Raw genomic sequence first — 15,000 nt, forward strand, 5'->3', positions numbered from 1 at the left:
TGCCAGAGCCAAACATAGACTTTATTTATCTACTACAGCAACCAGAGCCGACTTTAACGCGGGGCAAACGGGGCACCTGCCCCGTGCCCAGTTTCTCAGGGGGGCCCAAAGCAGCTAACCCGAGGGCCCTGCTGCCCATTACTATTTATTTTTTCCCCGATGGGCCCTCGGTGCAGCCGGGGGCCCGCACAATAAGAAGGCCCATGCACTAACGGCTACCTGGTGGGCTTTTGTAAGCAGGAGCCCAGTTGCGCGCTGTAGCCCTTTAACAGTGCGACTGGCCCCATGCTTTTCAGCAGTGCAGGGAGGAAGTGACGGCCATGTGTCACTTCCTCCCAGTGAAAACACAGAGCCACGCGCCAGAGATCAAGGAGGCAGTGAGGAGGGGGTCTGGGCCGGAAGAACCAGCCCCTAACTCACAACAGCGTCAGCCACCACTTTGGACACCAGAATGAGCTGAAGTGGTCTGGGTGCCTATAGTGTCCCTTTAGGCACACACTCTGACAGACACACACATTAACTGACAGACACACACTAGCAGATACACACTGACAGTCACACACACACACACTCAATGACAAACACACAGACGTCACTGACAGACACAGACTCGCTGATTTGACACACACATATTTCTCAATAGACACACTGGCAGACACTCATTGAAAGACACACACTGACAGTCACACACAGACTCAATGACAAACAGATGCTCGCTGATTTGAAAAACACTCACAAACACACACATACCCATACACACACACAGACACACATACACTCCACTCACAGTCACACACACTCATACACACACACACAGACACACCCATACACACATACACAGACACACTCATACACATCAGTCTACTGAGCCGGAATTACATCATATGGAATTACATCATAATTGTGCGCAAGGGAGCAGAGCAAGGAGATCACAGCTCCCTTGCCGCCTTTGATCCTAACACAGCCGCACGCTGGGGGGTTCTTAAGGTGACCAGCAAGCCACCTTATGGACCCCCCAATGACAGGGAGAAACACCAGGGACGGGGCAAATGCCTAGCTTGCCTTGGGCTAAATACAGCAGTGGCCCCACACGTACACACCACAAGACATACAATGTGACATATCATCCAGACACACAATTCCACAGGCAGCCATCATACGCAGCCCACATTCATTGGTATCATACACAATACTAGAAAATATTCATGAAAATATACAAGATAAGAGCCCACATACACACAAATACAACGTTACAAGGCAAATGCAGAACCCATAAATAGCAGAAACACAATACGGCAACGACATAAGACAGAAAAGTAATACACACAACCCGAAAAGCACCCAACAGAGTTAAAAAAAAAACGTCACATACAGACACGCTGCCATGAAGCACAAACACACTGGCACATTCACGCACAATGACATATTCACTTACACTAACAAAGAGCACAAATCACCCCGAACATTCACAGAGAAAACAACATTACATAAATCACCCCATATTCACACACTGCACAAATAACCCGGAACATTCACAGCGAAGGCCACATTACACATGTCACCCCCACATTCACACACTGCCACACTGCACAAATCACCCGGAACATTCACAGCGAAGGAGGACATGTGGGCAGTCAGGAACCAGTTGGGACATAAGTGGTCAAACCTAGTAGCCCAGATTGACTACTGCAGGGTCCTTCATCATGTGGCAAGTGGCCAAACCTGTGCCAGCCAATAACATTTGAAAAATTACCCAGAGATGCTAACAATCATACTGTGCAGTTGTTATGAAGAATAAGTGAGAAAGTTAAACACAATCTGGAGATTGTTTTTTTTCAAATGGAATCATATGTTTATATAACAGATATTTTGGAGACAGTTTGTGCATTTATTCGGCAATAACCATGCCAGTGTGCAGATTTGCTTCCCCCTACTGGCTACACTATGTAAATACTACATGAACTTGAAGAAATGAATGGGGCTCCGATAACCAATCAGATATCCTAAAAGCAAATGACACGTGATAGCGAGGCTTGGAACGCGAACTCCTCCTTTCCTTTGGCACAGTTTGTAGAATATGGCCGCGTCCGTACTATGTGCTGGCACTGTGAGCAGGTATGGTCACGTTTCGCTTTTAGTGATTTGCAACTCCTTACCTATTAACTTATTTCGCTTCCTATAAAAACGGTTGATTAATTTCCCTGGAATTATGCAATAAAGTGTACAGAGCACAAACTAGTTACCAAAGCAGGACCATGCAGCCTGAATGATACATTATTATATATATATATATATATATATATCATTTTATTTAATTTTTATATCGCCTCCTAATTAATGTAATTCATCGGTAGGACTGGGTTTAAAATGTTTAGGGTTTCTGTTATTTCAACAACAGTTACACTATGCCAGTATTAATTCAATGCAAACTAATCATTACTGTGGATATTTTTCAGGGCCCCTTTTGCTTTTAGCATGTTTATGGACAGTACCCTGCTGGATCCTTCTTTGAATTAATGTTCTGATTCCCTGACTGCAGCACATGAATTACACATACTACTGCACACACCGCACTTAGTTTAAGGTGTCCATCAATAAGGAGGCTAAAGTTGGCTTCTTAATCAGCCACCTTCCTATTTTGTAAAGTTGGCTTCTTATTCAGCCTTTTATTTGGCAAGTGATTCTAATCTTCACAATAAATCATATAAACAATATTTGTTTTTGTTTAATAAAAATACACTTTGCAAAGTGTAACTTACTATAACAATAAATTATGTATTTAGTTAATATTCTTAAAGAAAAAGCACATTAGGAAAAGTAAAGAAAAAAATATATACTTGTATAGACATAATTTACCACTATTATAAATTATATATTAATTGCATAGGTGGATGTGATGACTTAAAGGTAACCTGTCATACCAACAAATGCTGAATTGGAGTATTTTATTAAATCTGCAAGTTTTGCTCAAAATTAGCATTTTTATATTTAGTGGCTGTTTTTTTTTTGTTGTTTTTTTTTTCACTTTCTTGATCAAACACCAACATGTATCTGTTAATTTATACGAAGGGTGAGTTCTGTCCTCCAGAGAGATGTCAAGCAATTTGGCAAGCAGTTTCTGTTTGACAATAAAGAGGAGACCTGCTGGAACTCAGACCAGGTATGGAGCTACATATATTATTGCTTTACAAGGTATGTAGCAAAGGGAGGTGGAGGCATGACAGTAATGCACATACACAAGGAAATTGAGAATGTAGGACTGGTGTGCATGCAAGGTAGATTGATAAGCACTTCCAGTCAATACATTTTGTGTTTTGTGACAAGTTTGGAGGTATATACCGGGTAGCTATGACTATTACTGATTGGTATAAGTGTGTGTATGTATGTATGTATGTATTATTACCCGGCTGCATTTTCAAGGATCACTGTTAATTTTATGTTGTATTTTAGTATGTTTTTAGTTCGGTACTAGTGTGGTTGATCAGACTAATATTATATTCAGTGCATTTGAACTTTGCTTACGATATAGCTCTTTGATTTTTTTTTATTTTTTTTTTAATGAATTGAGCTGATTATAGTAGCACAAAAAGCTGTGAGAGAACATAAAAAAGCAATTATGGATTTCTACTTGGATATATCCATTCATTAAAAATAAAATGAAGTGTTGCTTACAACAAAGTGTGGTACTATCCTGGTTTAATGTTTTATTTATTATTATTTATATAGCGCCATCAGATTCCGTAGCGCTGTACTATGGGTGGACTAACAGACATGTTATTGTAACCAGACAACAATGGAGAGGTGGAGGGCCCTGCTCAATGAGCTTACATTCTAGAGGGAGTGGGGTATAGTGACACAAAGGGTAAAAGTAGGGGTACGAAGTAGGTTGTTAGAAAAAGTATTCAATGAGGGCTTAGTAGGTAATTTTGACAGTTGCAGGAGAGGAGTCATGGACCAGCACCTTAGCTACATCCGGGGTTAAACATTTGGAGTGGTTATGCACTCTCACCGATCTTTATGCTTTTAAAACATAAAATGCTGTATATATAAAATGTTTATAGTTCTATTTGTACTGTCCGTGTAGACCTCTGGATTACAGAGAACACTAACCAAGGCTCCTGATATCTAACTCTCCCCACCAGCTCATGTGAGCTCTATAAAGGTACATTGTGCTAAAAACAGGATCCCCCCTAAAGTACACACACACTTACTCTGCTAATGGGTAATCTGGCACTGTGTACATAGATGAACGGCACTGTTATCCTTCATCCAGTGTGATAATTGTCCTTGTATGTCTAATATCCCCAATATGTTTTTCCAGGGATCATCTCAGTGGATCACAGTAGAATTCCCACACAATGTCTTGGTTTCCCAACTTTATATCCAATTCCAGGGAGGCTTTTCAAGTAAAACCTGTATATTGGAAGGTGAGTTGCAAATCATGTTAATAACATAAGCTTTCAGATTAGGCAGTCCCCTGATATAAATGAGGAGCATTGGCGGTGTGGTAGGCTTCTGCAAGGTGTGATGTGTACTGTAACCAAATCCCCATTGTTTGTGCTTCAGTTCAGTGTTTATAGTCTGTTTGTGTTTTTTTTTTTTTTTTTTTAATGCTCTTAAATAATTCTGTAGACGTTGAGTGAGTTTGCTACTTTTAGTGCATTTTATCAATTGGTCCCAGCAACACCTTTTAGAATATATGCATGTATACGTGAGTGCAGCCCTTCTGCTAATTTGTGTTTGTGTGCTTTAATTAGATGTGTTCCTTTGCTTCATTAGATTAATAGCCCACTCTATGAAAAGAAAAAATGTTATTAAATTTGCCTTTATTCCAGCCCTCAGACAGACTCCTTGCTACAGCCCAATCCTCCTACTGTAAAGTCATCAATTCTGATGACTTTTTTGTACATTCAGATGCTTCAGAGATATGGCAAATTCGCCACAATCTTTCAGTTCTGTTATTCTCTACGAGAATCAATGAATGCACACTGAATTTAGTAGGCATGGTGATTGCATTATGTTAACCATGCTGTATACCAGCAAAGCTGCAGGTGTAGTCTCTAAGCCACCAAATAACTCAATTACAATGAAATAATTTTGGTGCTTAGAATGTCCCTTTTAAGAGATTACGCAGTGCAGCTTGGTAAGGTGTTCAACCTAAAGTAAAAAAAAAATGTAAAGAGCAACACATCAAGAAAATAGTTCTATACAAATGACAATATAAAGAATTGAAACTATTATACATCATTGTCTATGTTGGTAGCCAATTAAAAAAACTGCACCATTGAAAGATGGATGTTGAAGAGTTTAGTATTATTGTCACTGTCCTTTATAAACCGGCAAACGGATTCTGCAATTCCATACGATTGTGGAAAAATGCAAGTACTATATATATATAGAACAATCAACTGAAACGTAAAATCATTGGTTCAGTATTTTGTTAAAAACATTAAGTGCTAAGATGCAAGGTGATTTTAAACAACTTGTTGCTGCATATATCTACCTCAAAGCTTCAATAAAGGATTGAAGGTACACCATACCACCATAGCACAAGGGTTGAGGAGCACTACATGCTGATATAAACAGGTGGGGCAACAGTGGCAGCTGGTTGATGGCAGGGACACTGCTCTATTCCTAGAATATGACTGCCCATACAACCCTATGTACTCAACATAACATTTTTTTTTTATTAATTTGATCAGGTATACTTTTATAGTCTTGCTGCCATGGATTAATCAGGAGTAATGACCATATGCTTATTCATAATTTGTCTTGCATAATATAGCAAAATAAACACTTGTACCTTTTTGGATCCAGAAAAAATGTAAATAAGCCAGTTATCACTGTCAAATGGGTATAGATTCAATCTATTTATTGTGCTTGAGAGATCTCTAGCAAATGTCCCTGAGCCATATTGGTGGATCACTAAATGCAATTGTCACAACAATACTATAAATATTTGATATTTATTATGATAATGATCTTTTTCATGGTACACTGTTACTGTCAGGCCCGGACTGGCCATCGGGCATGCCCGGTGGGCAGCGATGGCCGTGGGCTGTGGCCGGCAGGGGAGATCACAGGATCTCCCCAGCCAGCCCCTGCAGGGCCAGCACTATCCGAGCACCGGCCCTGCTGTGTGCCTCCATGGGCCGGTGGGGAGATCAAAGATCTCCCTCACCGGCCCACAGGCACTGACATGCGGCCGCCGGCTGGGGAGGGGAGAGGACCGGCGGAGCTCTAGCCAGCAACTCCGCCGGGTCCTCTCGCGGGGTTACTGCGGCAACGCTCAGATCTCGCGAGAGTGAACTCTAGCCTAACTCTCACCACTGGACCACCAGGGAAGGATGGCAGCACGGCCCACCCCTCCCAGGCTAAAGGTAAGAAGGGAGGGGGGGATATAACTTTTTTAAAATTATTAATAAAAAATATATTTAAATTTAAATAAATAAATTCGCACACACGCAGCACTCCCAGACACACACAGCACCCAGACACACACACACACACAGTGCACCCCCAGACACACAAAGCACCCTCACACAGCGCACACACAGAGACACACACACACACACAGCACACCCCCAGACACACACAGCACCCTCAGACAGACAGCACACTCCCACACATATACAGCACACATATATAAAATAACTCTCAGTGAGTTAACAGACAAAGAAAATTAGAAACCTAGAATGTGACGGCAGATAAAAACACCCTCACACACAGCACCCCTCTTACATACACACACACTGCGCCCCTCACACATACAATACGTCCAAATATATATATATATATATATATATACACATATATACACACACACACTACAGCACCCCTCACACTAAACACATTACTCTCCAGACACACGCTAGATCCCTTACCCGATATGCACACAATCTCCTATACACACTCTGGGTCCCTTTACACACTAGATCTCCTACACACACACACACTGCACCACCTACACACACACTACATTCCTTGTCAGCAAACACATACAACATTCTCTAAACACACCCTCTCTACAACCACCACACGCACTACGTCACCTATATACACACACACACACACACACACACTAAAGGCCGTATGCACACACTCGCTACATCCCCTATAACACTATGCCCCTATACACACACTCTCTACAGCCCCTAGCCACACATATTACACCACAAACACAAATTAAATTAACCTATTTACACAATACCACACCACACTCTACACACACGCAATCCCACAAGCAGGCATGCACCATACACTTTCCTGGCCCTTTTGTCCTCTGGTATCCCACTTGTGGAGACACCAGAGACAATTTAAAAGCAAACACAGCACAAGCGTGTTATTTAATTTGCTTGCGCTGCGCAGAACAAATTCAGGGCCTTTTTCTAATGCCAGAGCTCTTCAGCGGGGCTCTGCGCATTGAACCAACATGCTCACTTTGAGAGGGGGCGTGCTTGTCATTAGTGATGACAAAACACACCCTCTCTGGCCCCGCCCCCTTCTTAGGGGGCCGCTCTGATTGTAAAATGCTGGGGCTTAATTGTTTTTCCCAGTCCAGCCCTGGTTACTGTGCAGCTGTTCATCATTCCAAGATCTCTATGCGATGCAATACACCATATGTGACATGCAGTAACATGAACACAGTATAATTATCAGCAAAATCACAATGCATTAAAGCTCTGGATGATGACATAAACTAAACACTGTTCTGTGTATTTTGCACATGCCTCTGGTTTGTTTCTTGTAAATATAAGAATGGGAAATTGAAAAGTGGAGTGACCATTAGACAGAGGCTTCCCTGCACTTTTTTATCGACATCACTTTTTCCACCCACCCATCTATTTCTGTTATTTATTTTATATTGAACGTTCAGCTCATGGGTATAGCTGAGAGTGGGGTATGGAGTGGAAGTTGGCTGTAGATGCAGAGTTGGTAATATATCTGTGTCCGCAGTTACAAATATTCTACATTGGCGTTCAATTATGTTATTCCCATGCAATGAATATGACCGGATTTGTAGTGTTAGTACCTTAGTAGCCTTTCCGGAGTTTTGTGAAATAGTACACAGAAGTGGAAAGTCTAATTTCAGAGAGTGACTGGAAAGGTAAAATAATTTGGTCAGGCATTTTTTTAGCCTAGCATGGCTCTAGATGCAGCTCCACCTCCAGAAGTGTAAAATAGAGAACATCTCATTCACAACGGCTTCATGCCTATGCATTGCCATTAACTGTGAATGTATGTACCAACTGTCCACAGTCCCGGAAGCCAGAATGAAAAGATGACCGGTAGATATGTATAGCTGCAATGGGTCAAAATACCATCTCATTTAAATGCAATTCCATACGATTGTGGAAAAATGCAAGTACTATATATATATATATATATATATATATATATATATATATATATATATACACACCAAAGTAAAGAGCACCCTGCCCATAAGCTGAGATCTAGCAATTAAAGCTCTTTTATTAAAATGACTGTAAAAATTAAAATCCAGCGCACTCACTTATCTACTAAACAGTTATTGTGGCAGGCTTATGCAATGTATGATCATATAATGTAACTAAATCCCCATTATTTTTTGCCTAGGTTAGGTGTTTTTAATAAAACTAACAAAATTGCCCCCAGCAACAACCCATTTAAGTATGTTTAGGTGAGTGCAGCCAAACCCTTGTTTTCTACTTTATTAAAATGACTGAGCTAGATAGCCTGTGAACTTTCTAAAAGTTAATATGGGGATTTAAGACAAGAGGTAGTAGGAGAAATTGGAAGGTGATGGTCAAAGAGAACGGTTATTTGCAGCCACTTGAGATGTCAAGTGAAAGATAAGGAACTGAGAGGCTTGTTCTAAAGTAGGTTTGTGCACAAATGCATTTCAGGAATTTTATTTGTTCGACCCACCTGAAACGCATTTATGCACAAAATAAGGCTGAAAACATGGAGTGGAATAGTGCTTAGTGAAATGTAAGTTTTGCTTTTGGTTGTTTTCTTTTTCCTGTTGGGTGGTTTAGTGACTGGAAGGCCTCTGAATGTTTTCTGGATGAGGTGAAATGAGGTTTCTTTTTTTCTGTTGGGTAGAAGGCCTTTGAACAGAAATAAGTATTATATAGCAAGGATTGGGTTGTTTTGCTAAATCTTGTCTTACTTTTTATGCAGGGTGCCAGAAAGATGAAGAATTGGTGAAAATAGCTGATTTCTACCCAGAGGACACCAATGCCTTGCAGATATCCTTTTGTACACTTTGAAATGTTAATCACATTTAAATATTTTTCTATTTATTCATTTTTTTTAACCAAAGAACTAGTTTGAAGTAGTGTTGAAAAATTGTAGTGTACCTATAATCTTAATTTTAGTAATGACAAGAGGTGAATATTTGCATAACTCTCTTTACTGAAAATCTCCAGCAGCACAGAACATAAACAAATCAGAAGAAAGGAGGATGTTACACAAAAGGCCCTGTGAGCCCCACGCCCTTCCTCTTTCTTTCCAGTAACAATAAACAGGTAACAAATACATAAACCATGAACAACAAACATTTAGCAAAGTACTAAATAATCAATGCTGAATTCCATAGATCCAGAAGGGGAAATAGTCGAAGAAGCTTGAATTGCATCCTTGACTCCAGAAGAGAACCAATTACACTGAAAGAAAAAGAAAAAAGGCATCTGAAATGGCTGAGTGTCTGCATATATTTAACAACTACATTATGCGAAGTCTTATGGACACATCAACAACATAAATTTGAGTACACATCTGATTACCATAGAACCTTGACCCCCCCCATAAATTATCATAGTACAGCACAGAAACCCTAGTACATTCCATACAGAAAAAAGGGAGGAAAGAGAAATACGGGAGGGAAATATTCGCCTCTTGTAATTATTAAAATTAAGATTATAGGTACACTATGTTGGCATAATCTACAATTTTACCACATGACAGGAGGCTTCACATTTTTAAAGCTGATTATTAAGAAGAGCAAAAGAAGCATGAGTAACTTGGCAAAAGTAGAATGCTCTAAAGGTACTCTCACGTGTCCAATCCGCGCAACGCTTGATGTCTTCAAGGGACGCTCCCGCCGAGAGCCTGAGATGCGACCGCCCCTCTGACCAAGTGGGCCCCGAAACAGGATTCAATGCTAGCTAGAGATAAGAGCCAGCGGATCCATCTGGACAATGTCGTAGTCTACACCGGACCATGTGGCTTGACATACAAGATTAAAAGTTGACCCGACACCAAAACCCGGAGGGGAGTGGTGAGGTCTGTATAACACATCAAAGCTCTTAGCATGCACAACCGCAGTTCCGTGAGGAAAAACGGATAAAAAAAAAATCGAGGAGGAATCCGACTTAGTACAACAGGAATCAGCAAAGGTAACTCCTTCAGGAGAGAAAGAGAAACCGTCAACATTGAAGGCCCTAACGTCTGCGACGAAAAGAGATGAGGCACAATAACAGGGTAAGTTTCGGAAAACCGGAAACACAGTACCACTTCTACGTCCCAGAGATGAAAATATTTAGGAGCTGGTGGCCTGGATTGCTTAGCTCCTCGCAACATACCAGAGGGTCTTGGCCCACTGGGGTGCCTTGTATGGGAACCTATGCTGCAGAAATGGCTGAACGTACTACATTATCGCCCTTGGGGAAAAAAGCTGTGATAAATAGTTCAAGATGATTGAGATAGGTGCAGTAAAGGGATCGGAATCCCTTTCCAGACACCAACGACTCCAAGAGTACCATGCCGAGATGTAGCATTTCCAGGGGCCCATGAATCCTATAAGAGGTCCTTAGCCGTTTGTGATAGGCCCAGGATCCCAAGAAATCGTTCAAGCCATTAGGTCTAGCTTCTGTTCCATGATGAGGGGATGAGGTTCTCCCCTCGGTTCTGTCAGAAGTAGAGGGAAGGATGGCAGAAGAAGTGGGTGATCTCTTGACATCTCCAATGAAAGGAGCCAAAGATCGCTTTGTTATTCCAGGCTCTTATGTGCAGCAGCCACCCCCAGAGCTCTGTCCTCACGTCTGCTGAAAGTGGTATCCAGTGGTCGTAGGACTGTCGAACGTAGGCAATTCGCTTTCAGGCACTGCATCGCCCTGTAGTGAAGCGGTCCCGGAACGATCGCCTGAATTGATGACGACAGAAGGCCCACTATGTGGGTAAGCATCTGGAGGGGAATTGTGTCCATACGAAGAACCCTCCTAATCTCTTTCCAGATGGATGTGATCTTTGAGGCTGGAAGTCGTAGTACACAGTTCAGATATTGCTCTCCAGTTCTGTAAGAAAAGAGACAGGTTGCCAGCGGTACAGTTGGGAACAGGTAGGCCAGAAGTATGACTCACCTGTAGGGAAGCGTCCACGACCTCTGCCTTTAGTTCCTCTGACTCTGTCTGAGCCTCTGTAGGATGAGGACTTCTGTGTATTGTTTGGGTAGAAGTTGGATGAAGGATCGGATCTGGCGCCTGTAGACCAGAAGCAACTGGTGCCTCGGCTCCGTTGCTGACCAGCCCTCAAAAAAACACACTTATTCGGTGGGGTGCGGAAAACCTGTTTGAGAGATGTTTGCGTACTATTTAAGGTAGTTAACAGTCCTTAGTAGTACTGAAATGCACAGTTCTGTACAAAGTGCGGCGTTGGCATTGCCTAGCAGGCAGATTGAACGTTGGGCCCATTACCTGATCGTGTTAGGGTCTAGCTGTGTACCTTGGGTGAGAGCCAGATCAGCAAAGTAAAGAATTTTTGCTATAAGGCCGAGGAGATCCAGCAATTTGTCTTTCGTGGTTTTAAGAACCTTTTCATTGCCTTTCCGTGAATCCCGGCCAGATCGAGACATAAAGACCACGACAGTGGTATCAAATTCTGGTGTAATGGCCACTTTGTCAGGCAAGAGTGGTCTCGGGCATTCGGCTCTGAGGCACGCCTGCACCTTTCTCCATTGACTTACGAAGCCAGTAGTAAACGAAGTAAGCCAGATTATTAGGGAGGCTCTATTCCGATGACCTCGGGTGTCAGATGGTGCGAGGATCGAACAGTGGGATCCCTTGCTCATCCAGGAAGAGTCCGTCTTCCGGCCCTGTGGGTTGCCGGGCGGCTCTGGGTGTCCTTGTGGTGTCCCTCTTCCTTCAATACTGTTTCTCTGACATACTTGGACGTGTGAGGCAAATCCTGCCAGTCGTCTTCCTCCGATGCTGAACCCTAGTCCCGCCATTCGTTGAGTACATTTAATGCGTGGGAGGGATAACGATCATCCTCGTCTGAGGAAGGCAGTGGAGGTGGGCTAGGGTAACGGCGTTCAATTTTTGCTTGGCTTTAGATAAGGGCGGTTGGAAACTCGCCGAAACTAAGAGGTATAGTAAGACTAACACTGTAAACTCCCTGCACACCCTAAACACAGTGTCCCCTGATAGAAGGATGAGCACGAACGTGGCGAAAACGGCCGCAATGCGCAAAGATCCCTGAGGCTAGTAAAGCAGAGGATAGGTAGTGACAGTCTGAAGAAATATTGATAGAGGGCAGAGGTAGGAGGAAAAGTCCAAATAATATACTAAACACCAATAAAACCCTAATAGTCATGAAGTTATAGATGAGGGGTGAAGGTAGAAAAAAGTCTGAATAATCAATTTTAAACCGTGAAATCCAAAAGAATAAGAGGACAAAATACTCTGACCTGTGCACTAGCTGGAGCAGCAAAGAAAGAGGAAGGGGGGGGGGGCTGTCATGGAGGAGTTTGTTTTCTAAACTATCTACTCCATTAAACCCCAGTGAGCAGGATCCTGTTAAAATAACAGTGGGAGTAGCAGGATGGTCTGAAAAATCTTTGGATCTTCCTGGCACACACAGAAGCTTCAGATTTCCATCACTTGAGGCTTCTTTGTAGCCATATACATGTTGAGGTTTGTCCGTTGAATAACATGCAGATGTATGTATGCATTTTAATGTTTCCTTAACCCCTTCCTTTACAAATTCAGTTTTGCTGAACAGTCTGTACACAAGATAAGGATCACATTCACAAATGGCACTGATTTCTTTGGAAGAATTATTGTTTACCACCTGGATGTCTTAGGCCAGAAGTAATACGATTTCTACCCAGAAGGTATCTCATTAAATGCGGTTTAACTGCACTATCCATGCTGCAGAGGAACAAAAACAAAGCAAACCAAACAAAAACTGGTTTTGGCGACAAAATAGGTGAACAATCAACTGAAACGTAAAATCATTGGTTCAGTATTTTGTTAAAAACATTAAGTGCTAAGATGCAAGGTGATTTTAAACAACTTGTTGCTGCATATATCTACCTCAAAGCTTCAATAAAGGATTGAAGGTACACCATACCACCATAGCACAAGGGTTGAGGAGCACTACATGCTGATATAAACAGGTGGGGCAACAGTGGCAGCTGGTTGATGGCAGGGACACTGCTCTATTCCTAGAATATGACTGCCCATACAACCCTATGTACTCAACATAACATTTTTTTTTTATTAATTTGATCAGGTATACTTTTATAGTCTTGCTGCCATGGATTAATCAGGAGTAATGACCATATGCTTATTCATAATTTGTCTTGCATAATATAGCAAAATAAACACTTGTACCTTTTTGGATCCAGAAAAAATGTAAATAAGCCAGTTATCACTGTCAAATGGGTATAGATTCAATCTATTTATTGTGCTTGAGAGATCTCTAGCAAATGTCCCTGAGCCATATTGGTGGATCACTAAATGCAATTGTCACAACAATACTATAAATATTTGATATTTATTATGATAATGATCTTTTTCATGGTACACTGTTACTGTCAGGCCCGGACTGGCCATCGGGCATGCCCGGTGGGCAGCGATGGCCGTGGGCTGTGGCCGGCAGGGGAGATCACAGGATCTCCCCAGCCAGCCCCTGCAGGGCCAGCACTATCCGAGCACCGGCCCTGCTGTGTGCCTCCATGGGCCGGTGGGGAGATCAAAGATCTCCCTCACCGGCCCACAGGCACTGACATGCGGCCGCCGGCTGGGGAGGGGAGAGGACCGGCGGAGCTCTAGCCAGCAACTCCGCCGGGTCCTCTCGCGGGGTTACTGCGGCAACGCTCAGATCTCGCGAGAGTGAACTCTAGCCTAACTCTCACCACTGGACCACCAGGGAAGGATGGCAGCACGGCCCACCCCTCCCAGGCTAAAGGTAAGAAGGGAGGGGGGGATATAACTTTTTTAAAATTATTAATAAAAAATATATTTAAATTTAAATAAATAAATTCGCACACACGCAGCACTCCCAGACACACACAGCACCCAGACACACACACACACACAGTGCACCCCCAGACACACAAAGCACCCTCACACAGCGCACACACAGAGACACACACACACACACAGCACACCCCCAGACACACACAGCACCCTCAGACAGACAGCACACTCCCACACATATACAGCACACATATATAAAATAACTCTCAGTGAGTTAACAGACAAAGAAAATTAGAAACCTAGAATGTGACGGCAGATAAAAACACCCTCACACACAGCACCCCTCTTACATACACACACACTGCGCCCCTCACACATACAATACGTCCAAATATATATATATATATATATATATATATACACATATATACACACACACACTACAGCACCCCTCACACTAAACACATTACTCTCCAGACACACGCTAGATCCCTTACCCGATATGCACACAATCTCCTATACACACTCTGGGTCCCTTTACACACTAGATCTCCTACACACACACACACTGCACCACCTACACACACACTACATTCCTTGTCAGCAAACACATACAACATTCTCTAAACACACCCTCTCTACAACCACCACACGCACTACGTCACCTATATACACACACACACACACACACACACTAAAGGCCGTATGCACACACTCGCTACATCCCCTATAACACTATGCCCCTATACACACACTCTCTACAGCCCCTAGCCACACATATTACACCACAAACACAAATTAAATTAACCTATTT

At 42.4% G+C, this 15,000-nt stretch overlaps 1 protein-coding gene across 1 annotated transcript; it reads left to right on the forward strand.

Annotated features, from left to right (window-relative positions):
* Window positions 1-2,050: 2,050 nt before the first annotated feature.
* NR2C2AP (nuclear receptor 2C2 associated protein) lies at window positions 2,051-13,637 on the forward strand. The gene is made up of 5 exons (XM_063457294.1): window positions 2,051-2,115; window positions 3,070-3,160; window positions 4,322-4,427; window positions 9,166-9,233; window positions 12,964-13,637. The coding sequence occupies exons 1-5, from the start codon at window positions 2,078-2,080 to the stop codon at window positions 13,075-13,077; spliced, it is 417 nt and encodes a 138-aa protein (XP_063313364.1). The 5' UTR covers window positions 2,051-2,077; the 3' UTR covers window positions 13,078-13,637.
* Window positions 13,638-15,000: the final 1,363 nt, after the last annotated feature.

The sequence above is a fragment of the Pelobates fuscus genome, chromosome 5 (assembly GCF_036172605.1).
Source record: "Pelobates fuscus isolate aPelFus1 chromosome 5, aPelFus1.pri, whole genome shotgun sequence".
NCBI lineage: Eukaryota > Metazoa > Chordata > Amphibia > Anura > Pelobatidae > Pelobates > Pelobates fuscus.